Genomic DNA, 27,111 nt, shown 5'->3' on the forward strand with positions numbered 1-27,111 from the left:
AAGCTTTTGATCTTGATGAAGTCCCAAAAGTTCATTTTCGCTTTTGTTTCCTTTGCCTTTGGAGACATATCTTGAAAGAAGTTGCTGTGGCTGATATCGAAGAGATTACTGCCTATGTTCTCCTCTAGGATTCTGATGGATTCCTGTCTCATGTTGAGGTCTTTTATCCATTTTGAGTTTATCTTTGTGTGCATTGTAAGAGAATGGTCAAGTTTCATTCTTCTACATATGCCTGTCCAATTTTCCCAGCACCATTGATTGAAGAGACTGTCTTTTTTCCACTGTATATTTTTTCCTGCTTTGTCGAAGACTGTTTGACCATAGAATTGAGGGTTCATATCTGGACTCTCTACTCTGTTACACTGGTCTATGTGTCTGTTTTTATGCCAGTACCATGCTGTCTTGGTGATCACAGCTTTGTAGTAAAGCTTGAAATCAGGTAACATGATGCCGCCAGTTTTATTTTTGTTTTTCAGCATTTTTTTAGCAATTGGGGGTCTCTTCTGATTCCATACAAATTTTAGGATTATTTGCTCCAGCTCTTTGAAAAATACCGGTGGAATTTTGATCAGAATGGCATTAAAAGTATAGATTGCTCTAGGCAGTATAGACATTTTAACAATGTTTATTCTTCCAATCTGAGAGCATGGAATGGTCTTCCATCTTTTTTTGTCTTCTTCAGTTTCTTTCATGAGTGTTCTGTAGTTCCTCGAGTACAGATCCTTTACCTCTTTGATTAGGTTTATTCCCAGGTTCTTGGTGCTATAGTAAATGGCATCGATTCTCTAATTTCCCTTTCTGTATTTTCATTGTTAGTATATAAGAAAGCCACTGATTTCTGTACATTGACTTTGTATCCTGCCATGTTACTGAATTGCTGTGTGAGTTCTAGTAATTTGGGGGTGCAGTCTTTTGGGTTGTCCATATAAAGTGTCATGTCATCTGCAAAGAGAGAGAGTTTGACTTCTTCATTGCCAATTTGGATACCTTTTATTTCTCTTTGTTGTCTGATTGATGTTGCTAGGACTTCTAATACTCAGTTGAACAAGAGTGTTGAGAGTGGGCATCCTTGTCGTGTTCCTGATCTCAATGGGAAGGCTGTGAGCTTTTTCCCATTGAGGATGATATTAGCTGTGGGTCTTTCATAGATAGATTTGATGAAATTCAGGAATGTTTCCTCTATCCCTATACTTTGAAGCGTTTTAATCAGGAACGGATGCTGGATTTTGTCAAATGCTTTTTCTGCATCAATTGAGAGGACCATGTGGTTCTTCTCTCTTCTCTATTGATTTGTTCTATCACATTGATTGATTTGTGAATGTTGAACCATCCTTGTAACCCTGGAATGAATCCCACCTGGTCATGGTGGATAATCTTTTTAATGTGCAGTTAGATCCTATTTGCTAGGATCTTGTTGAGAATCTTAGCATGCTTATTCACCAGTGATATTGGTCTGAAATTCTTTGTTTTGGGGTCTTTGCCTGGTTTGGGGATCAGGGTAATGCTGGCTTCATAAAAAGATTCTGGAAGTTTTCCTTCTGCATCAGATTTTTGAAACAGCTTTAGGAGAATAGGTGTTATTTCTTCTTTGAAAGTTTGGTAGAATTCCCCAGGTCATCCTTTCATTTATTAATGTGATGTATCACATTGATTGATTTGTGAATACTGAACCACCACTGCAGCCAAGAAGGAGATCCTACTTGATTGCTGGATTCTGTTTGTTAGTATTTTGTTGAGGATTTTTGCATGTTTTTAGTTATCAGGATATTTCTGGGCTCATAGAATAATTCTGGAAATTTTTCTTCCTCTTTTATTTTATGGAATACTTTGAGAGGAATAGATATTAACTCTTCTTTAAATGTTTGGTAGAAGTCACCTGTGAAGCCTTCTCGTCCTGGACTTTTGTTCTTTGGGTGTTTTTTGATTACTGATTCAACCTTCTCGCTGACAGTCTATTCACATTTTCTATTTCTTCCAGCTTCTGCTTTCATAGTTTGTATTTTTCTAGGAAGTTATCCATTTCTTCTACGTTGTTATTGGCGAATAGTTTTTCATAATATTCTAATTGTACTTATGTGGTGTGGTTGCTATTTTTCCTCTTTCCTTAGCAATTTTATTTATTTATTTATTTATTTGTTTGTTTTCAGTGTTTCAAAGTTCACTGTTTATGCACCACACCCAGTGCTCCATGAAATACGTGCCTTCCATAATACCCACCACCATGCTTATTTTATTTATTTGTGTCTTTTTTGGTTGTTTTTTGATGAGTCTGGCTAGAGGTTTATAAATTTGTTTATCTTTCAGAGAAACAGCTCCTGGTTTCTTTGATCTGTTCTACTGTTTCTTTAGTTTCTATGTCATTTATTTCTGCTCTACTTTTTGTTAGTTCCTACCTTCTGCTGGTTTTAGGTAGTTTAGTATTTTTTGTAACTCCTTTAGATATAAGGGTAAGTTGTTTTTTTGATGTTTTTCTTGCTTCTTGAGTAAGTCCTGTATAGGTATAAAGTTCCCATTTAGAACCATTTTTCCTACATCCCAAAGCTTTTGGACCATTGTGTTTTCATTTTCATTATTTCCGTGTACTTTTGTATTTCTTCATTCATTTCATGGTTAATCCATTAATTGTTTAGTAGCATGTTATTTAACCTCCATGTATTTGTGGTCTTCCAGATTTTTTCTTGTGTTAAACTTCTACTTTCATAGCTTTGTCATTAAAAATATGCATGGTATGACTTAAATCTCTTTGAATTTGATGAGACTCTCTTTCTGGCATAATATTTGATCTCTTCTGGAGAATGTTCTGTGTGCATATGAAAGGAAGGTGTATTCTGCTGTTTTAAGATGGGATGTTCTAAATATATCTGTTAAATCCACCCGGTGCACTGTGTCATTGTTTGTTTCTTAATTATGTTTAGATGTAAGTAGTATATTAAAGTTCCCTACTATTGCTGTATTATTATTGATTGGTTCCTTTATGTTTGTTATTAACTGTTTTATGTATTTAGTGCTCTCATGTTGGATGTGTAAATATTTACAATCATTCTTTGTAGTAGATTGTCCCCTTTGTTATTATATAGAGTCCTTCTTTGTCTCTTGTTATAGTCTTTGTTTCAAAATCTGTATTTTCTGATGTAAATATTGCTACTACAGCTTTCTTTTCACATGCATTTGCATGATAATTGTTTTTTGGTCTCCTCACTTTCAGTCTGCATCTATCTTTAGGTCTAAAGTGAGTCTCCAGTAAATAGTATATAGATAACTCTTTTTTTTTTTTAAGTGTATTCTGTCACCCTGTGTCTTTTGATTGGAGCATTTAGTCCATTTACATTTACATCAAAGTTATTATTGATAGATATGTAGTATTGCTATTTTATTACTTGTATTGTGGTTATTTTGAAGGTTTTTCTTGATCCTCTCTTATCATTCTTTAAGTTTTGCTGATTTGCTTTGGTAATGTATTTGAATTCCTTTCTCTTTATTCTTTGCCTATCTATTAATGTTTTTTTGATTTGTGGTTATCATTAGGTTTATGTAGAATCACTTGTGCATGTAGCTGTCTATATTAACTTCATTGCACCCAGTTTGTTTAGAATCTCAATTACTGCATTCTTTGTTTCTAACAGTTCTTTAACCCTTTTATCTCTGGGTTAAGGGCCTCCCCAAGGTCTTCCAGGCTTTTCTCAAGCCCAGTGATTATCCTTATGACTGTTGCTTCAAATTCTCCATCTTCCTATTACTTATTTCTGTTTTGCTTAAATCTCTGGCCATTACCTTATCTTATGTTTGAATTCCTCCATCTTGGCATTTTTTCCAAGTCTCTGTCTACTTCTCTGTGTTAGAAAAGCCTGTTATTGCTTCCTGCTCCTGAGAATTATGGGTTTATGAAGAAGTCATAAAGTGTCCAAGGCCTGGTGCTTCAAGGAATGTCTCTGGTGTGTGCTGAGTGTACTCTGCTGCTGTGTTTCAGTTGCCCTGTCCTTCAGACCATTCCTCTTCAGAGGTTTTCCTTGCCTGTGGTGGGCAGTGTTTGTACCTTGGCCAGAGTGTGGTGTGTTTTAATTATGTGTGCTCTGTTCTGCTTGTTAAATGAGACTTGGTGGTACTTCTACTAGAACTGAAGCCTTGCAGAACTCCTTGCTCAGGAGTTGTGGTGTGTGCAGGGATTTCTGCTGGTCTTCTGGGCAAGGGGCCTGCTGTGCTAGGACCGAGGCAATCTTTTCCTAGAAGGACAGAGTGCAAGGGTGTGGGTCCTGGTGTAAGCAAGTTGGGCAGCCAGCATTGGCACTTTACTGTTTATTGAAGGTAGCTTATGTTTATGTGAGGGGCAGGGGAGGGAAGTGGTGCCAGCCAGCTCTTTTGTCCCAGGAGAGGGGTCTCTGCTTGCTGCTCTCAGAGAAGCACTCTGAAAAGAGCAAATAATCTCTCCCAGTGTATCCTGGTGTTTTTCAGTTGCAGTTTTCATGCTGTTTGCCCCAGGGTTGTTTGCCTACCTAATCTCCAGGAGCAACACAGTGCCCTCAGGGCTCTATCTCAGCCAGGTCCACCAACTTTTAAACCTCCATCTTCAAACCCCGCTGGTTGCAAAATCTCACAAAATCAGCCCTTCTTATTTTCCCAGCCAGTGACTGGGGAAATGTTCTTGCTATTTCCCTGTGTGCTCCTCACTCTTCTACCTTTCCCTGTGACCAACACTCCCTTTCCTCAGAGCACCCATTCTGTTTCTCCCCCAAACCATGTCTTCACACTCAACTATCTTTCTTTTTTTAAAAAGATTTTATTTATTTATTTGACAGAGAGAGATCACAAGCAGGCAGAGAGGCAGGCAGAGAGAGAGAGAAGGAAGCAGGCTCCCGGCTGAGCAGAGGAGCCCGATGCAGGGCTCGATCTCAGGACCCTGCGATCATGACCCGAGCCGAAGGCAGCGGCCTAACCCACTGAGCCACCCAGGCGCCCCAACACTCAACTATCTTTCTTGATGTGCCTCTTCTCTCCCTCTCTTTGTGGAGTTTGTTATGTCAGTCCTCAGGTTTATTTCTTGGGTATTCAGAGTGATTTGATAGTTGTCTAGTTGTATTTGAGGAATGAGACAAGTCCAGGGTCTACCTACTACACCACCATCTTTTAGATATCTATATTAAGTTGAAAGTCATTTAAGAGTCAACCCATTCTTTACTGCCCACATTTTAGGTATATGGTGTTCCTTTATTTTGTGTTTTCCTTGACTGATTTCTTACAGAAGTATTCATTTTCACTGCTTTTGTATTTCCTACTTGATACTGTCACTTAATGGTCTTTCCTTTCCACTCAAGATTCTTTTTAATATTTCTTACAGAGCTGATTTATTGGTCATTAACTCCATTAGTTTTTATTTGTCTGATAAACTCTTTAGCTTTCCTATTCTGAAATAACCTTGCTTGATAGAGTACTCTTGCCTGAAGATTTTCCCCATTCAGCACTATGAGTATATCATGGCATTCCCTTTTTGTTGTAACATTTCTGCTGAAAAATTATGCTGATAGCCTTAAGGGATTTCCCTTATGTGAAACTGTCTTCTTTTGTTTTGCTGACTTAATTTTCTTTTTATTTATCACTGTATTTTTCCATTTTAATTATAATATGTCTTTATGTGGATCTGCTTTTTTTTTTTTTTTTATTTTTTTGGGGGTTCTCTGTGTCTCCCGGATCTGGGTTTCTGTTTCCTCCCCCAGATTAGGGAAGTATTCAGCTATTAATTCTTCTAATATATTCTCTGCCCTCTTTTCTCCCTTTCTTTCTTTCTTCTAGGACTCCCATAATATGAATTTTATTATGTTTGATGGAGTCACTGACCTCCATAATTCTTTTACCTAATTCTTTTTTCTCTCTTTTGTTTAGCTTGATTACTTTCCATTATTGTCATCTAGGTCATTGATTTGTTCCTCTGCTTCTTCCAGACTGCTGCTCATTCTGTTAAGTGTATTATTCATTTTGTTTATTGAATCCTTTATCTCTGGCATATTATTCCTTATCTTTTAAGTGTCTCACTTATGTTTTCCACTCTTTTCTCAAGTCCAGTATGTATCTTTATAATCATTACTTTAAATTCTCTGTCAAACATGTTACTTATATCTGTTTTGCTTAGACCTCTTGCTGTGGCTTTGTCCTCTTTCTTCATTTGGGAGAAGTTCCTCTGACTTCTCATTTTGTTTGCCTCTCAGTGTCTGTTTCTGTGTGTTGGGAAAGTCAGCTATGTCTCCTCTTCTTGGGGGTATTGACCTTTTGAAGAAGAAATCCTTGCAGTCCCCTTCAGTGTAGTGTCCCCTTTTCCCTAGGCCCTGGCACTTCAGTGAGTTTTTCTAACGTGTGGTACATGCACTCTGCTGTTGTGTGCTGTCCACTTTATTCTTTAGGCCCATCTTTTGTAGATGCTGTTTTTTCCTGTTTTCAGCAGTTTTGGTCCTTGGCCTGTTGTGGTCAGCTTTAATTATTTGTGCTCTGGTCTGCTTGTGAAATGGGGTATTTTGTCACTGCCACTGGAATCCAGGTTCTGCAAAACTCCTGGGTCAGGAGATACAGTGTTGGCAGGAGTTTGGGCTGGTCCAAGGGAAAAGAACTGTTGTGTTGGGACTGTGGTAAGTGTGATGTGGAAGGTCAGTTCCATCTGAGCACAATGGGGTAGGATGTGGTATAAGCAATTTAGGTAGTAAGTTCTGGTGCTATACTGTTTCCCATAGGTGACCCTGTGCTTATGCTGATGGGGAGGGAAATGGCAGCTGCCAGTTATTTTGTTCTCATATAGGTCTTTCCATGTATCCTGTCTCTCTGGGACACACTCTGAGATGGGCAGATAATCTTCACATTTCACCTAGAGGACAAGGTGAAAAACATGTCTAAGATGTATTTAAGAAAAAGAATATAAGGGTGCCTGGGTGGCTCAATTTATTGAACATCTGACTCTTGATTTTGTCTCAAGTCATGATCTAAGGTACCTAGAATCCAGCCCCCTGTGGCTCCATACTCAGCATAGGGTCTGCTTGTGGATTTTGTCCCTCTTTCTCTCCCCTCTCCCTCCCCACTCTGGTATATAAATCTTTAAAAGAAAAAATAGTATAGAAATAAATAAAGTATTCAGATGTAATCATTGTGTTTCAGTGTATAAATAGAAATAATTTCTGTAATTATCAATATACTGAGGTGTTTTCAAAAGAGATAGTATTTGAAATAAATAAATCATTTTGATTTATTTCGGAAAGGAAATTCTCATGAAAGAATGATGCAGAACATTTTCTATATCTGTAGTTGAACTTTAAACTTTACTCAGATCTCTACTCTGGACTTTCTGCTTGGAATATTTCATCAAAAAAGTACATTTGGAAATTCATAATTTAATAATTATTCCTTAAGACCTTCCTAATAATGGCTAATTTGGGGATATTTGTTACATCATACATACACACAAACTGACATAGCAAACAGTTTAAAAGTTCTTCAAATCTATGGTCAGGTAATCTTCGACAAAGCAGGAAAAATATACAGTGGAAAAAAGACAGTCTCTTCAATAAATGGTGCTGAGAAAATTGGACAGCTATGTATAGAAGAATGAAACTCGGCCATTCTCTTATACCATAAACAAAGATAAACTCAAAATAGATGAAAGACATCAACATGAGACAGGAATCCATCAAAATCCTAGAGGAGAACATAGGCAGTCAGCCCTTCGGCATTGGCTACAGCAAGTGCTTTCAAGACACGTCTCCAAAGGCGAGGGAAACAAAAGTGAAAATGAAATTTTGGGACTATGCCAAGATAAAAATCTTCTGCACAGCAAAGGAAACTGTCAATAAAACAAAGAGGCAACTCACGGAATGGGAGAAGATATTTGTAAATGACACTACAGATAAAGGGCTGATATCCAAGATCTATAGAGAACTTCTCAAACTCAACACACACACACCAGATAATCACATCAAAAAATGGGTAGAAGACATGAACAGACACTTCTCCAAAGAAGACATACAAATGGCTAACAGACACATGAAAAAATGTGCATCATCACTAGCCATCAGGGAAATTCAAATCAAAACCACATTGAGATACCACCTTACACCAGTTAGAATAGCAAAGATTAACAAGACAGGAAACAACAAATGTTGGAGAGGATGTGGAGAAAGGGGAACTCTCTTCCACTGTTGGTGGGAATGGAAGTTGATATAGCCACTTCGGAAAACAGTGTGAAGATTCCTCAAAAAATTAAAATTAGAGCTTCCATATTACCCTGCAATTGCACTACTGGGTATTTACCCCAAAGATATAGATATAGTGAAAAGAAAGGCCATAGGTACCCCAATGTTCATAGCAGCCGTGCCCACAATCTCCAAACTGGAAAGAGCCAAGATGCCCTTCAACAGACAAATGGATAAATAAGATATGGTCCATACATACAATGGAATATTACTCAGCCATCAGAAAGGATGAATACCCAACTTTTGTATCAACATGGAGGGGACTGGAGGAGATTATGCTGAGTGAAATAAGTCAAGCAGAGAAAGTCAATTATATGGTTTCACTTACTTGTGGACCATAAGGAATAACATGGAGGACATTAGGAGAAGGAAGGGAAAAGTGAATTGGGGGAAATTAGAGGGGGAGACAAACCATGAGAGACTGTGGACTCTGAGAAACAAACTGAGGGTTTTAGTGGGGTGGGGGGATGGGTGAGCCTTGTGGTGCATATTAAGGAGGGCACATATTGCATGGAGCAATGTGTGGTGCATAAACAGTGAATCTTGGAACACTGAAAAAATTAAATTAAAATTTAAAAGTTCTTTATAAGTACTGTTTGATATATGTTTTATTTTCATTTTAATCTTATTTTTAGTATTTATCTAAAAAGTTATAGATTAAGTTTGTTTTTACTGTATTTACTATATTGTTTTACTCCATTTAGGTTATTTAAAATTTTGTGGCCTTATATCTTTGGTCTCATTAAGGTGATGGTGAGGTGGTAGAACAAGTAATTGGACAACAAACCAATGACCAAGACGAAAGCATTCTTGATGGGATAATCAGGGAGCTACAGAGAGAACAAGATCTTAGACTAATTAATGAAGGAGATGTTCCACATTTTCCAGTTAATAGATCATATTCTGCTAATGGTGGTAAGTATGTATATATGTGATAGATATACTTTATTCATTTTATTTGCACTAAGTAATCACATGTAAGGAACATTTTAGGTTTTTAAATAAGAACATTTTTATTAATTTAAAATTGTGATATCAAATACACTGAATTGCCATAATCTCATGTCATTTGTGGCTAAAGGTCTTAATGTATCTCATGAAATATGGGTGGTATATTTTAATATACTGTTTTCTCTTAACTCAAGAATGTATTTTCAGTCTTCACTTTTGTTATAGTAAATGAGGTACTGTAGTAAGTACATGATTTTTGTAAAAGAAGAACCAACCTATAATGTTTTCAAAATTAAAACCACTTGAATGTAAAAATAACTAAGAAAAATTTTATCCACCTTTGTTGAAGAAAAAAAAAAGGCAACATTATCTCCTTCAACTCTTGAATTTACAAAAATACACTGGAAGATAAGCCCTATTCATAGGAAATACAGATGCAACTTGTGGATTGATTTTCACAACAGTTTAAATACTAGCAGTATTCTAATTTATTGTATCTTTTCTTCACTTTACATGAAATGTGACTGTCCATCTGAATCTTTTAAAGATTTTATTTATTTATTTGAGAAAGAATGAGTGAGAGAGAAAGCACGAGAGGTGGGAGGGCCAAATGGAGAAGCAGACTCCCTTGCTGAGCAGGGAGCCCAGTGCAGGACTTGATCCTGGGACTCTAGGATCATGACCCAAGCTGAAGGCAGACACCCAACCAACTGAGGTACCCAGGTGCCCTATATATCTGAATTTTATATAAATCTTAGCTTCTGTCAGTTTTACTTTTTTTCTTTTAATGATGGAATACTTCATGAATTTGCCTGTCATCCTCAGGGGCCATGCTAATCTTCTTTGTATCATTTCAATATAAGTGCTGCCAAAGTGAGCACCATCAATTTTACTTTTATCAAGAACTATTAGTTGTATTCCAAAATGCCATCTTAAGGGATTTTGGCATGTGTTTCTTTTTACATTCATATAAATTGGGGTTTATTTGGGTATCATAGCTTTTGGAGTCCAAGAATTGAATAAAACAATTTAAATTAGACATGATTCACAAGGTATTATACTCATTTCCTGATTCTTAAGTATCCCATAAAATTAAAATAAAAACATTCTTTGTTCACCCAAGGAGCATCTAACTCAGATTGGCTTTCCTTAACCTGGAACAAAACAAGAAGTGAGCTGATAATCCTACATAACCAGGCCCTTTTTGTTTCTTGACATAAAACTTTCTTAGAACCCTGATTTAGAGATTCATTAATGAAATCCACATTCAGCTCTACCCTCAATACTAGATTTCTGTTGATAGATTTGAAATGCCATAGTAAAAGCGACCCCACTGACTTTTGTTTCCAATGTTTATTTTTATTGTTTTTCCTGAGTGCTTATTTTAACAGTTGAGTGAATCATGCAATTTCCATTTTTATTTTATTTGCAAATACAACAAAATAAATTAACAGAGAATGTCTAGGTGCTTAAAAAAGGTTTCATTACTTTATTTCCCCTTTCTTTCATTGCTTACCAGTTTTGAAAATGAAATTTTGATAGTAAAAAATATTTTTTGCTTATATTTTTTCTCTTATTACTATATTCAAAAGCCTATTGAAATTTTATTCATAGACCTTTTCATGGGCTTAATGCAGGATTTAGATTAAAAGCTGCTTTCTGAAATAGTACTATTAAACATTTGTGAATCTACCAAATCATATTAAATATACTTTTTGTATTTCCTCAGTATTTACTAGATGACAGATATGAATGTACTTTGAAAAAATTTAAAAGAGTGATAGAAACTTTAAACAATTATTTAGTGCCTTACTTTATTCAGGGTGGTACAGAAAATGTAGAACAAAAATATAGCAATATTGTCTAGAAGTACCATCTTAGACTTTCCTATTCTGAAGTACTGATCTCTAAAAATTTGTGCCTTTACTCAGAGAAAGTGGTACCTTTCTTTTTATTTTAGCTCTGAGAAGTCCAAATATGGACATATATTCATCCCCAAATATTGGGCTTCGACGCAGTGGTCAGATTGAAGGTGTCCGACAAATGCATAACAATGCTCCTCGAAGCCAGATGGCCACTGAACGAGATCTCATGGCATGGAGCAGAAGGGTGGTGGTCAATGAACTAAATAGTGGAGTTAGCAGGTGAGTCAATAAGATAGCATTGATAAGAAAATTGAGAACTTTATTGTTTAGTTAGGAAATTTTAATAACTAAGGTATATTCTAATCAAGCTGAGATTTGTATTAGTTTTTCTATATTATTCCAGTTAGTTCATTCCATAACAACTATTTAATGATTATTTTTTATTTACTTGGCTCTGTACTAAATGGTTTGGGAAATACTGAAAAATGAAAAACATTGTTTGTTTTCCATGAGTTTATAGTCTAGGTTAGAACATAAAAATACAAATAGTATTAAGTAAGAATATGAGACCATATGTTATTAAATATGTCCTTGGTATATAGACCCAAAATTCAGCAGTGGTTCTGAGGAAAAAGGCCATCACTTTGATATTGGAATAGTTTGGGAATGCAGCATAGATATGTTGTAGACCCCAGTGCTTAAGGCATATTTTGAAATGCCCTTTAAGTAGATGTCCTTGTATGAAAGGAATTTATTAGGATGAATTTTTAATTTAGAATACCTATTCTTATTTATAGGTATTTAGAATACCTATTCTTATTTATAAATCCTAACAGATAATCCACAGAGGCTGGAAATAGACTTAGTAAAGAAAAAGGACATTTGACAGAGAACATACAAAAATCTCTTAATAATGCTATTTCCTTTCCCAATCCTTTTACCCTCTCATCCAACAGGCATCAAACATGATTTAGTTTTGCCTTTTCTTAGGGAAACATAGGTAATTTATGAAGTCTTAGCAGTAGAGGAATTTGAAATAATTCTTTACTCACAACATTAAAGTACAATTAAGGAAGTCAAATAGATACTTGTATGCCAATGTTCATTGCTGTATTATTCACAATACCAGAACAGTAGAAATAACTCCAGTGTCTGTCCTCAAATGGATGGATAAACAAAATGTGATATATACATAAAATGGAATATTGCTCAGTCATAAAAAAGAATGAAGTTCTAATAACTGCTCTCACGTGGATAAATAGTAAAAACAGCATATGATTCCACTTATATGATATATATAGAGAAAGCAAATTTATAGAGACATAAAGTTTATTAGAGGTTAATAAGGACTGATAGAAGGAAAAATTGAGAGTTACTGCTTAATGGTTACAAAGTTTGGAGTGATGAAAAAGTTTTGGAAAGAGTGGTGATGGTGGTTACACAACTTTGTAAATGTCATTAACATACACCTAAAAATAGTTAAAATGGAAAATTTTACATTTGAAGGTATTTTTGTTATCTGACCTTTAGACTGTTGGTTTTATTTTTATGATTTTCTGTCACTTTGACCTTTGTTATTAGGGTTCAGGAAGAATGTCGAACTGCAAAAGGTGACATAGAAATCAGTCTTTATACAGTTGAAAAGAAGAAAAAGCCATCTTATACTACCCAAAGGGTAAGTTTAGTTTTACAGTCCATTGGGTTACACTACTTGTAAATATTTGCAGATACTGGGTTTTTCGAAGGTAGCAATTATGTATTAAGGGGCTATTTTGCTAGCTAACTACATGTATGGATAACCTGTTTTTTAATCCTGAAATTGAAATATATGGCAATTATTAATAAAAATAAAATCACTCAAAGTCAGGACTGTCCTCCAAAATTTAGGACATGTGGTCATTGTAGGTATAAAACATTTGTATTAAAATAACATCTTCATATGGTTAGAGTAAAACCTTAAAATTGTTGGCTGGTCACTAATCACAGTATAAAATAAATGTTTAGATATCCTAGGTCAGAGGTTGACAAACTACTATGCATGGTCTAAATCTAGTCTATAGCCTATTCCTGTTAATAAAAGTTTTATTGGAACACAGCCACACTTACTAATTAACATATTATCTATGGCTGATTTCACACTATAGAGTTGAGTAGTTATAACAGAGATCATATGACCTGCAGAGCCAAAACCATTTACACTCTGACCCTTTACAGAAAGGCCCACTCTTTGCCTACCTAATCATATAGAAGCACAATCTGATCTATACATTGGGAAGATTCATACTCCCAGTAGAAACAGCTAGGCAGGGAGTCAGATTCCTATACTTCATTAGGTACATAGTAAACCCCTTACTAGTATTCTGAGATCGAACAAACTAGTTGCATAACGATGTATATTCTTATTCCCAGATCTAACTGTAACTCCTAAAAAGTATGGTAATTTGGAGAGTCTAGGTGATTTTAATTTTATTAAAGAAATCTAGGCAATGGGCACTGAATTTTAAATGTTTTTTTTTCAGTATTGATAAACACAGTTTTAGGTAAGTATCTTATGAATATCTTTAAATATCCTTAGATCGTTTTGATGCCCACTTTCTTAATTTCTGTTGAGGTTTGGTAGCTTATTTGATGTTCTCTCTTAATGTTATTTTCTTAGACATTTTGAATGACTCAGATCTATGATTTATATTATTTTCTCCTGCTAAGCTGATTTTTCAAATATCATAATTGTCTGAGAGACTACTAATAATAAACAGGGTTGTTGGGTCTATAAACATTTTTATTTATATCAAAAATGAGAAATATTTACATATGGGGCAAGAAACTAGTCCTTGTTACTGATTTATTTATGACTTTTAAACTTGTTTACTCCTGATAGCATGCTATGGTTGTAAGTTTAACATAAGGTAATATCATTAATATTTTATACTTGCAAAGGTTAGAAGAAAATAGTTTTTGCTTTAAGTTGTTAAAAATTAAATATTTTGTCAGTTTATTAAATGTAGTTTTTTTAATGAACAAAGAAGTACATATTATATTAAGAATTACATATACATAGGTATGGTATATGTATCTTGCTTTATCTTGCAATAAATTGTGAGTAATACAGTATATGTAAATTCTGAGTGGGCCCATTCTTGCAGCCCAAACTTTCAGCACACTCTTTAATTTGATCACAAAATTTTTGAAATAGGAGAGTAATAAATATTAATGAAAATAGCTGAAATATATATAGATATATCTTATATTTTCTTTTTGGGGATTTATTCCTAATTATTTTATCTATCCCTTTCCCCTCCCCCACCCAAATTATTTGCTTTATATATTTGTGTTTGTTCATTGAGCCTTTCATTTCTTTTTAGATTTTTATTTTATTTATTTGACAGAGGGATAGAACCAGAGAGCACAAGCAGAGGAAATAGCAGAGAAAGGTGGAGAAGCAGGCTCTGCACTGAGCAGGGAGCCCAATATGGGGATCGATCCCAGGACCTTGAGATTATGAGCTGAGCCAAAGGCAGTCACGTAACCATCTGAGCCACCCAGGCACTCCAGGCCTTTCATTTTTCGAAATTTTCTTTCTGTTTTATAGACTGATTATCAGCCTAGCTGTGGGCGGTCTTTACGGAGGACACAGCGCAAACGTCAACATACTTACCAAACACGGTCCAACATAGAGCATAATTCACAAGCATCGTGTCAAAATTCAGGTGTACAGGAAGACTCAGACAGCTCCTCAGAGGTTAGATATCTGCAATTATTTACTCAGTGTAATTTTTTGTTTACCAGTTAGTATCATTACCTTGGGTTTACTTTTAATAGTGATTTTAATAGAAACTAATTTTAATGATTTTCTTTTAAGATTTTCCATTATTAAGGTATTTAATAGGCAAGTTTGAACATTACATTGAATTCCTTTAGGTATCTTCTCTGATTTATACCTAAGATACTATCTTGTTTGAGAGTATCAAATATGCCAGTAAGTTTAACTTTGGGACAATGAGAAAAGAGTGAAAGGAAATCTGCCCATAAATAAGAAGTAGAATATAAACAATAATAACTAATTTACAGTCCCGGAACTGGTTTACTGTGTAATCAGCAGAAAGGCACATTTTCCGTTATTGTTGACTTCATTAGTATGGAGATTATGAAGTGATGGCTTTTTTCAGACCTACATTTTTATGGTAATAGAATAGAGTTTACCAATTCTTTTCTTCTCTTCTCCAGTCCTTTCCTTTTGTTCTCTTAACAACTTTCATTATTAAGTGGATAATGTGGGCTTAATTATTCATTGATAATATATGGCCCTCCTATTATTCTTCCAGCATTCACAGCTCTTTAATTCTTACCTATGATGTCCTTCCTCTTCTCCTTCACCTGTGAAAATCTTGAACTAAAAGGAATAGTCAGGTATTGAGGACTATTTCCTTTCTAAGGTCATAATAGTGGTATGGTTTTCTGTTTAAAAAGAATCATAATCTTATTAAATGTTTATAGTTAAAATGCTTTTTTTGGTAAGGATTTACTTTGAAATAATCTCTTGGGTATGAGGCAGTTGGTGATGGTACAGATAAAACATGATAGGCAGTGAGTTATTGTCTATACTGGAGATTATGTACACAAGAGTAATTTATTCCCTCTACTTTGGAATGTTTGAAGTTTTACGTAATAAAAAGATTATTTTATGAAGAGTAATTACATTAACTTGGCAGAGGCATACAGATATATTTTTTTAAGCAATGGTTTTAATATTTAAGAGGATTATATCTGGGAACCTTAAGGAGTCTGTTCAGTCTTTGAAGTAATAAAAGATGTCCCATATCAATAAGATAGTAGATGTTAGAAGGTTTTAAATACCTGGTAGGCTTAATTGTGAGTTATAGATAGATGTAGAAAAATGATTATTTTTTAAAATTTATTTATTTATTTATTAGAGAGAGAGAAAGGGAGAGTGGGAAAAGGTTCAGGGGGAGAGGAGAGTGAAAATCTCAAGTAGACTCACCACTGAGTGCAGAGCCTGACGTGTAGCTCAATCCCACCACCATGAGATCATGACCTGAGCCAAAACCGAGTCGGACATTCAACCTCCTGAGCCAGGTGCCCCTAATTATGTTCATTTTACCTGGATTGTTGTTTTGGTTAGAGGAAATACAAAAAGTGTTATAAAATAGGTAGTATGTGCTAATTAATAATATACTAGTTAATAACCATATATCTCAACTGCTGGTTCCTTGTTGCAGGAAGATGAAACAATTGGCACAAGTGATGCTTCTGTAGAGGATCCTGTTATTGAATGGCAAAGTGAAAGTTCTTCCAGGTAGTTTTAATGGTTTTGATTTGGTCAAAATTATCTGACCATTTTAATGTGAAATTATGTTCTAGGAGGAATTTGGTAAAACTAGAGTTAAAATAGTATTTTATAGTAGAAAGAGTACTGGGTTGGATATTCAGAGACTTCTTTCATCCTGATTCTACCAGTATCTTTTTGGGCATGTCACTATGGGCTTTAGTTTCCTCATTTGTAAAATAAGATGCTTTGTAAATCCAAGATTCTGCATCTTAGCAGGCTATATTTATTTAGTTGAGTTTTAAAACAGCTACATTTAACATTTCTAGGGATTAGGGGCATCTTTATTTAAAGAGGCTTTTGTTACTTGGACAGGAATTTTGAATTTTAAATTCTTTTATGGGAAACTAACCATTATACTTTATCCAAGAAGGTTTTCACTGAAATCACTTAATTATCTAAAATCTGTATTGATATTTTTTCTGTTCAGTTAGAACAAAATCAAGTCATGTCTTTTATAATGCTGTTTTATTACAAAATGACCATCTTTAAATTAGGAGACAAAGTATTCCTTTCCTAAACTTATATATTCATAATTTTGATATATTTATAGTGATTCATCAAGTGAATATTCTGATTGGACAGCAGATGCTGGAATAAATTTGCAACCTCCAAAAAGACAAACCAGACAGGCAACACGGAAAATATGCAGCAGCTCGGAGGAAGAGAACTTGAAGTCACTAGAAGAAAGGCAAAAGAAACCTAAACAAACTAGAAAGAAGGTTTGTAAATTTATAAGTTGTTTCTGTTGTTTTTGTTTTTGCCTTTGACACTTGAAAAATAGTAACACTTAACTTTTCTCTAAAAATAACATTCCATCTGAGCAAATGAGTAAAACTGTTTAAAATGACTTTAAAATAAAAAGATGTTTTAATTTTTTTGTTATCAAAAGTAGAGGCTAGAATATCTACATTATTATTTAGTTATTGTTAAATTAAAATATTGATAATTACTTTTTAAAATATAGTTGAGTTTTAAATAATAAGCTACTGTAGTATAAAAAAGTTATTCTTGTCATGTTTCTGGTCATAAATTTCTATACATTTTTGACTTTTAAAATGGAAGGGTATAATAAATCTTATAGGGGTTCTTCCATTTCTTTATATGTTTTTATTTCATCCCAATGATGGTTTCTCTTCCTCACTATAATTTCAGGTAAAGACTTAATCCACACAGTTATTTAAATATTATTTTAAAAATTAGCTATGTACATATTGTACATATATACAATGTATCAGGTATCCAGTATCCTGTTGCTTTAGTAGAATTATCTTCTTGTCACCATTTTATTGGCAAAAAGATCCCGTGTTACTTACACTCAAATTCACATGGTATTTTGGGGACTTGAAAATTTGTGGTTCTTACATAGTATATAATGTCATATTATTATCTGTCAGCCAAAATTGAGCAAATATTAAAGAATTCACTTGACTATTTTATTGGTACAAGATTGTACATAATTGTAATTGATAAATGAAATGTTTAAAATTTGTATATTTTAGGTTTTATTATAACATGATTTTTTTTAACATTCTGTTATTTTTCATACTACTATTCATATATTTATGGTTTATATATTTGTGAACTATATTTTAGAAAGGAGGACTGCTTTCTATGGCAGGTGAACCCAATGAAGAATGGTTTGCCCCTCAGTGGATTTTGGATACCATACCACGACGTTCCCCATTTGTCCCACAGATGGGAGATGAGGTAATTGTTACCTGTTATAATCTTTTTCTCTTAGAACCTCAAGAACACTCACTTTAGTCAGTCTTAGGGCATTTATATTCTCAATTCTATTATAGTTATATGTACACTGTCTACTGCCCACCTCTGTTATATATGGATGGAATCTTAATAATTTTTATATCCTTAATGTTGTCAAAAACCTACCTCTGTACTTCAGAAACATATAACTTGAAGACAGAGTTTGGGCAAAGAGGAACAGTAGCTTTATTAACCTTCCCAGGCAAAGGCAGCTACAGCAGGCTATGGCCTTCAAAAACTGCAGTTTCACTAGAAGAAGGGGATAGGGGTGTTTAGGGAAATATAAAATCAAACCAGTTTTGATAGGAATTGTGTACTTTCTACCAGCTGTTTTGTCATGTCTTTAGGGTGGTAACAGGTTCCTGAAACAAAAGGTTAAGAAGGGAGGAAGGGAGGTTTGCAAAAGAGTTGTAAAAGGTTACTTTAAAATCTAGCTTCACTGAAGCATTACTGTAGTCATTTTGATTTCTTTTTTTATTATTAACATATAATGTATTGTTTCAGGGGTACAGGTCTGTGATTCATCAGTCTTACACAGTTCACAGTGCTTCCATAGCACATACCCTCCCCGCTGTCCATTACCCAGCCACCCCATCCCTCCCATTGCCATTCCCCAACTCCAGCAACCCTCAGTTTGTTTCCTGAGATGAAGAGTCTCTTAAGGTTTGTCTCCCTCACTGGTTTCATCTTGTTTCTGTTTTTCCTCTCTTTCCCTATAGTCCTTGCCTTGTTTCTCAAATTCTACATATCAGCGAGATCATACGATAATTGTCTTTCTCTGATTGACTTATTTTGCTTTACATAGCCATTTTGATTTCTGTTCAACTTCATGCTTTAAATGATTTCACTTGTAGTATTTAGCATAGAATCTCCAAAATAATAGATGCTCAGAGACTATTTAAATAAATTGATTGGCTAATGAACTCATGAAAATAATTGTATTTATTTTTAGCCTAATTGCAACTTAGTAAGATTAAAGTGGTATTTTGAGTCCTAATAAATAAAGTGGTATTTTGAAAATAAAATAAATTAAAAAATTAAAATAAATTAAATTAAAATAATAAAGTTGTATTTTGAGTCCTTTAAAAAAAAGCCCATGATCAACCTGATAGAATGCCTACTGTAGGACAATTACCCCTTTCAGTGATTAGAAGAATATTATTTTGTGAGTAAGTCCTTCCTGCTAAGCGTGATGGAACACGCTGGTCAGTGGTCAGTCAATAATTGATTTAAATTCTATCTTGTGAGAAAATTTTCATTTTCTGTTTGAAAATTATGGTAATAATTGCAATACTTTAACTAAAATTATCTTGTATGTTCTCTGATATATTGATAGTCATTCATTTCGGATTGAATAAATGTTTGCAGTTTTTAATTTAAGACTAATAATAGGAAAGTAATATTGTCATCATAATCAAAAAGGGGAAAAACTTTGCAAATGGATTTAAAAGCCATGGGACCAATAAGAATTCCACCAAATGCCTCTGTAACTGACATTTATAGATATCTTATACCAGACATAGTGATCAAGTAGTCTCTTTTTTTTTTTCAGAGAAAAATTATTTTCATTTATTCAAGAAATATTTAAAAACAAGGCTGATTTTTAGCTGGCTTGGTGCTTTATTTTTTTAAAATAACATATAATGTATTATTAGCCCCGGGGTACAGGTCTGTGACTGCCAGGTTTACACACTTAACAGCACTCACCATAGCACATACCCTCCCCAATGTTTATAACCCCACCACCCTCTTCCTTCCCTATTCCCCCTGGTAACCCTCAGTTTGTTTTGTGAGATTAAGAGTCTCTTATGCTTTGTCCCCCTCCTGATCTCTTGTTTCATTTCTTCTTTTCCAACCCCCCAAACTCCCCACATTGCATTTCCACTTCCTCATATCAGGGAGATCATATGATAGTTGTCTTTCTGTGATCGACTTATTTCGCTAAGCAAAATACCCTCTCGTTCTATCCACGCCGTTGCAAATAGCATGATTTCATTTCTTTTGATGGCTGCATAGTATTCCATTGTATATATATATACACACACCATATCTTCTTTATCCATTCATCTGTTGATGGATATCTAGGTTCTTTCCATAGTTTGGCTATTGTGGGCATTACTGCTATAAACATTCAGGTGCACGTGCCACTTTTGGATCACTACGTTTGTACCTTTAGGGTAAATACCCAATAGTGCAATTGCTGCGTCCTAGGGTAGCTCTATTTTCAACTTTTTGAGAAACCTTCATGCCATTTTCCAGAGTAATTGCATCAGCTTGCATTCCCACCAACAGTGTAGAAGGGTTCCCTTTTTTGCGCATCCTTGCCAGCATCTGTCATTTCTGACTTGTTAATTTTAGCCAATCTGACTGGTGTGAGGTGGTATCTCCTTGTGGTTTTGATTTGTATTTCCCTGATGCCGAGTTATGTGGAGCACTTTTTCATGTGTCTGTTGGCCATCTGGATATCTTCTTTGCAGAAATGTCTGTTCATGTCCTCTTCCCATTTCTTGATTGGATTCTTTGTTCTTTGCGTGTTGAGTTTGCTAAGCTCTTTATAGATTTTGGATACCACCCCTTTATCTGATATGTCGTTTGCAAATATCTTCTCCCATTCTGTCAGTTGTCTTTTGATTTTGTTAACTGTTTCCTTTGCTGTGCAAAAAAGCTTTTTGATGTTGATGTAGTCCCAATAGTTCATTTTTGCCCTTGCTTCCCTTGCCTTTGGCGATGTTCCTAGGAAGAAGTTGCTGCAGCTGAGGTCAAAGAGGTTGTTGCCTGTGTTCTCCTCAAGGATTTTGATGGATTCCTTTCTCACATTGAGGTCCTTCATCCATTTTTTGAGTCTATTTGTTTTTTTTCGTGTGTGTGGTGTAGGGAAATGGTCCAATTTTCATTTTTCTGCATGTGGCTGTCCAATTTTCCCAGCACCATTTATTGAAGAGGCTGTCTTTTTTCCATTGGACATTCTTTCCTGCTTTGTCGAAGATTAGTTGACCATAGAGTTGAGGGTCTATTTCTGGACTCTCTCTTCTCTTCCATTGATCTATGTGTCTGTTCTTCTGCCAGGACCATACTGAGTTGATGATGACAATTTTGTAGTAGAGCTTGATGTCTGGAATTATGATGCCACCAACTTTGGCTTTCTTTTTTTTTATATATATATTTTATTTATTTATTTGACAGACAGAGATCACAAGTAGGCAGAGAGAGAGAGAGAGGAGGAAGCAGGCTCTCCGCGGAGCAGACAGCCCAATGTGGGGCTCGATCCCAGGACACTGGGATCATGACCTGCGCCGAAGGCAGAGGCTTTATCCCACTGAGCCACCCAGGCGCCCCTTTGGCTTTCTTTTTGAAAATTCCTCTATTTGAGGTCTTTTCTGGTTCCATACAAATTTTAGGATCATTTGTTCCATTTCTTTGGAAAAAATGGATGGGACTTTAATAGGGATTGCATTAAATGTGTAGATTGCTTTAGGTAGCTAGACATTTTCATAATATTTGTTCTTCCAATCCAGGAGCATGGGACATGTTTCCATTTCTTTGTGTCTTCCTCAGTTTCTTTCATGAGGACTTTATAGTTTTCTGAGTATAGATTGTTTGCCTCTTTGGTTAAGTTTATTCCTAGGTATCTTAATGGTTTTGGGTGCAATTGTAAATGGGATTGACTCCTTGATTTCTCTTTCTTCTGTCTTGCTGTTGGTGTAAAGAAATGCAACTGATTTCTGTGCATTGATTTTATATGCTGACACTTTACTGAATTCCTGTACAAGTTCTAGCAGTTTTGGAGTGGAGTCTTTTGGGTTTTCCACATATAGTATCATATCATCTGCAAAGAGTGATAGTTTGACTTCTTCTTTGTCGATTTGGATGCCTTTAATTTCTTTCTGTTGTCTGATTGCTGAGGCTAGGACTTCTAGTACTATGTTGAATAGCAGTGGTGATAATGGACATCCCTGCCGTGTTCCTGATCTTAGCGGAAATGCTCTCAGTTTTTCTCCATTGAGCATGATATTTGCAGTGGGTTTTTCATAGATGGCTTTGATGATATTGAGGTATATGCCCTCTATCCCTACACTTTGAAGAGTGTTGATCAGGAAGGGATGCTGCACTTTGTCAATTGCTTTTTCAGCATCTATGGAGAGTATCATATGGTTCTTGTTCTTTCTTTTATTAATGTATTGTATCACATTGATTGATTCGCAGATGTTGAACCAACCTTGCAGCCCTGGAATAAATCCCACTTGGTGGTGGTGAATAAGCCTTTTAATGTACTGTTGGATCCTATTGGCTAGCATTTTGGTGAGAATTTTCACATCTGTGTTCATCAAGGATATTGGTCTATAATTCTCCTTTTTGATGTGATCCTTGTCTGGTTTGGGGATCAGGGTGATGCTGGCCTCATAAAATGAGTTTGGAAGTTTTCCTTCCATTTCTAGTTTTTGGAAGAGTTTCAGGAGAATAGGAATTAATTCTTCTCTAACTGTTTGGTAGAATTTCCCTGGGAAGCCTTCTGGCCCTGGGCTCTTGTCTGTTGGGAGATATTTGATGACTCCTTCAATCTCCTTACTGGTTATGGGTCTGTTCAGGTTTTCTATTTCTTCCTGGTTCAGTTGTGGTAGTTTATATGTTTCTAGGAATGCATCCATTTCTTCCAGATTGTCGAATTTGTTGGCGTAGAGTTGCTCATAGTATGTTCTTATAATGGTTTGTATTTCTTTGGTGTTGGTTGTGATTTTTCCTCTTTCATTCATGATTTTATTTATTTGGGTCTTTTCTCTTTTCTTTTTGATAAGTCTGGCCAGTGGTGTATCCATCAGATTAATTCGTTCGGAGAACCACCTCCTAGTTTCATTGATTTGTTCTACTGTTCTTTTGGCTTCTCGTTCATTGATTTCTGCTCTGATCTTTATTATTTCTCTTCTACTAGGGTTAGGCTTTCTTTGTTGTTCTTTCTCCATCTCCTTCAGGTGTAGGGTTAGGTTGTTTATTTGAGACCTTTTTTGTGTTCTTGAAAGAGGCTTGTATCACTGTATATTTTCCTTCCAGGACTGCCTTTGCTGTGTCCCACAGATTTTGAACCGTTGTGTTTTCATTATCATTTGTTTCCATGATTTTTTCAACTATTCTTTAATTTCCTGGTTGACCCATTCATTCTTTAGAAGGATGCTCTTTAGTCTCCATGTATTTGGATTCTCTCCAAATTTCCTCTTGTGATTGAGTTCTAGCTTTAGAGCATTGTGGTCTGAAAATATGCAGGGAATGATCCCAATCTTTTGATACCAGTTGAGACCTGATTTATGACCCAGGATGTGATTTATTCTGGAGAATGTTGCACATGCACTAGAGAAGAATGTGTGTTCTGTTGCTCTGGGATGGAATGTTCTGAATATATCTGTGATGTCCGTCTGGTCCAGTGTATCATTTAAGGCTTTTATTTTCTTGATCTTTTGCTTGGATGATCTGTCCATTTCAGTGAGAAGAGTGTTAAAGTCCCCCTACTACTACTGTATTATTGTTGATGCATTTCTTTGATTTTATTATTAATTGGTTTATGTAGTTGTCTGTTCCCATGTTAGGGGTATAGATATTTAAAATTGTTAGATCTTCTTGTTGGACAGACCATTCAAGTATGATATAGTGTCCTTCCTCATCTCTTATTATAGTCTTTGGCTTAGAATCTAATTGATGTGATACAAGGATTGCCACCCCAGCTTTCTTCTGGTGTTCATTAGCATGGTAATTTGTTTTCCACCCCCTCACTTTAAATCAGGAGGTGTCTTTGGGTCTAAAATGAGTTTCTTCTAGACAGCATATTCATGGTATTTTTTATCCATTCTGATACCCTGTGTCTTTTGATTGGGGCATTTAGCCCATTTACATTCTAACTATTGAGTGATATGAATTTAGTGCCATTGTATTGCCTGTGAGGTGACTATTACTGTATATTGTCTCTGTTCCATTCTGATCTACTACTTTTCGGTTCTCTTTTTGCTTAGAGGACCCCTTTCAATATTTCCTGTAGATCCGGTTTGGTGTTTACAGATTCTTTTAGTTTATGTTGTCCTGGAAGCTTTTTACCTCTCCTTCTATTTTCAATGATAGCCTAAGTGGATATAGTATTCTTGACTGCATGTTTTCTCGTTTAGTGGTCTGAAAATATAATGTCACTTCTTTCTGGCCTGCCAGGTCTCTATGGATAAGTACTCTGCCAATCTAATATTTTTACCATTGTATGTTACTGACTTCTTGTCCTGCGCTGCTTTCAGGATTTTCTTTTTGTCGCTTATACTTGTAAATTTTACTATTGGATGATGGGGTGTGGACCTGTTTTTATTGATTTTGAGGGGGGTTCTCTGTGCCTCCTGGATTTTAATGCTTGTTCTTTTTACCGTATTAGGGAAATTCTCTACAATAATTCTTTCCAATATACCTTCTGCTCCTCTCTCTCTGTTTTCTTCTTCTGGAATCCCATTTATTCTAATGTTGTTTCATCTTTTGGTATCACTTATCTCTCGAATTCTCCCCTTGCGGTCCAGTAATTGTTTGTCTCTCTTTTGCTCAGCTTCTTTATTCTCTGTCATTTGGTCTTTTATATCACTAATCCTCTCTTCTGCCTCATTTTTCCTAACAGTAAGAGCCTCCATTTTTTATTGCACCTAATTAATAGCTTTTTTCATTTGAACTTGCTTAGATTTTAGTTCTTTATTTCTCCATAAAAGGCTTTTATCTCTCCAGACCGGGTTTCTCTAATATCTTCCATGCCTTTTTTGAGCCTGGCTAGCACCCTGCGAATTGTCATTCTAAACTCTAGATCTGACATATTGCCAATGTCTGTATTGATTAGGTCCCTGGCCTTCGGTACTGCCTGTTTCTTTTTTTTTTTTTTTTTTTTGGTGAGTTTTTCCACCTTGTCATTTTATCCAGATAAGAATATATGAAGGAGTAAATAAAATACTAAAAGGGTGGCAAAGACCACAGGAACATGTGCCTCAACCAAATCAGAAGAGACCCCAAATCGTCGGGGGATGAAAGGGGATAAAAAGAAGTTCAGAAAAAAATATTAAAAAAAGAAAAAAATAAATTAAAAAAAATAAAAAGAATAAAGAAAAATATAAAAAAGAATATACATATATATTAGACTGGTGAATAGAACAGGGTCACCCACTTAATTTTGCGAGTAGTTTGGTCTTTTAGAAGAAACTACCTCCCAATATTTTAAAGAATGAAAAACATATATAAGGTAAACATGGTGAAGGGATGGAATATGACTATAAAGATGAATTTTTTTTAAAAATTCTTTAAAGGGGTTGATAAGATGTTTGGAAGAATAAAGAAAAAGAAAGTGCAGAGAATTTGCTCAGGCTGGAGACTAAAACAAAGCCCTGTGCTAGATTTAGGCTATATTTTTATCTCTTAGAAGAAGTTGTATCCCAGAATTTTTTTAGAATAAAAAATCCTATGTGTGCACAAAAAATAAAGTTAGATACAATGAATGATAAAATATGACTATAGTAATGAAAGTTCAAAAATGATTTTTTTTTGGAAGGTATTGTTAAGATAAACTAGTTAAAAAATGTTAAAAGAGGAAAGGGTAAAAGTTAAAAATATTAACAGAAGAAAAAAAAATTAAAAATATTAATTAACTTTGCAAGACTTAAGAATCATGGGGAGAAAGTTATGAATTCCATGCTTTGCTTTCCCCTCCTCTGGAATTCCGCTGTTCTCCTTGGTCAGTGAACTTGGTCTCTGCTGGATTTCTTGCTGATCTTCTTGGGGAGTGGCCTGTTGTAGTGATTCTCAAGTGTCTTTGCCTGTGGCGGTATTATACCACCTTTACCTTGGGCCAGGCCAAGTAATCCGCTCTGGTTCGCTTTGGGGAGCTTTTGTTCCCTGAACACTTTCCATAGAGTTCTAGAGGATGGGAATGAAAATGGTGGCCTCCCAGTCTCTGGCCTGGAGGAGCCGAGAGCTCAGGGCTCCACTCCTCAGTGTGCCTTTGGAGAAAAGCCCTCAATCACTCCTGTCTGCCTGGCCTCCAGCTGCGCTCCGAGCTCACCCAGCCTGTGACCAAGCATTTCTGTCTCTGGCACACAGCTGTCTCTGGCACACAGCCCCTCCTGGAGTCTCCAAACCCCGCACATCCCTGCACTCTTCCAGGGGTGTGTCTCCAGATCTTGTGGGGTCCCCACTAACAGAGCCATTGCCTTTGCGACAGATCATAGTTTAGGGTAACCCCGAGTTGAGAGCTCACTCCTCGGCTCTGTCTCTGTAGCTGGCTTACCTGCTCTAACACCTGTGAGCTCTGTGACACTCAGACACCCCCGATCTTTCTGTGATCATGCTGGACCTGAGACCATGCTGTCTCTGCGTGGGATTCAACCTGGTTTTGTCTCTGGAGCAATGTCCCTCCGTGGAGCAGACTTTTAAAAGTTCTGATTTTGTGCTCCATTGCTCTGCCGCTTGCCAGGAGCCAGCCCCTCCCCTGGCAGTCTATCTTCCCATTGCTTTGGATTCACTTCTCTGCAGGTCCTACCTTTCAGAAAGTGATCGATTTTCTGTTTCTAGAATTGTTGCCCTTCTTCTCTTCAATCTCCTGTTGGATTTGTAGGTGTTTGGAATGTTTTGATAAGCTATCTAGCTGATCTGCTACCTGATGTCATCTCAGCCTGCTACTTCTCCAGCATCTTGACTCCTCTTCTGTGATCAAGTAGTCTTATACTTACTTGCTGATTCTCTTTCATAATTTTGTCTCCAAACGAGTATTGAAATTGGGAGCAATGCTTTTTTGTGTGGTTGTTTTAGTAGAACATGCTCTGATGAATGGTATATTTAAAAAAAAGAACCTAAAGAACTTTTTCAGGGGCATATTCAAAATCATTATTTGTTGAACTTATTGCCTATTCTTATGGAGGCTTTAGGGGAGTAAATTTTTTAAGATTTTATTTTAATCCCAGTTACTTGA

At 35.6% G+C, this 27,111-nt stretch overlaps 1 protein-coding gene and 1 pseudogene across 6 annotated transcripts in view; one reads left to right on the plus strand and one right to left on the minus strand.

Annotated features, from left to right (window-relative positions):
- Window positions 1–27,111, plus strand: part of BRWD3 (bromodomain and WD repeat domain containing 3) — a 220,789-nt gene that overhangs the window by 123,814 nt on the left and 69,864 nt on the right. For all 6 annotated transcript variants that reach the window (XM_013050048.2, XM_045087074.1, XM_045087075.1 and 3 more), the window contains 7 exons: window positions 8,970–9,137; window positions 11,134–11,317; window positions 12,620–12,713; window positions 14,628–14,777; window positions 16,276–16,352; window positions 16,936–17,104; window positions 17,979–18,092. In XM_013050048.2, coding sequence (XP_012905502.1) covers window positions 8,970–9,137; window positions 11,134–11,317; window positions 12,620–12,713; window positions 14,628–14,777; window positions 16,276–16,352; window positions 16,936–17,104; window positions 17,979–18,092 — 956 coding nt within the window. The remainder of the gene's footprint in view (window positions 1–8,969; window positions 9,138–11,133; window positions 11,318–12,619; window positions 12,714–14,627; window positions 14,778–16,275; window positions 16,353–16,935; window positions 17,105–17,978; window positions 18,093–27,111) is intronic.
- Window positions 9,958–10,054, minus strand: LOC123393833 (annotated as a pseudogene).

This window comes from Mustela putorius, unplaced genomic scaffold, assembly GCF_011764305.1.
Source record: "Mustela putorius furo isolate JIRA1106 unplaced genomic scaffold, ASM1176430v1.1 tig00001021_pilon_pilon_pilon, whole genome shotgun sequence".
NCBI lineage: Eukaryota > Metazoa > Chordata > Mammalia > Carnivora > Mustelidae > Mustela > Mustela putorius.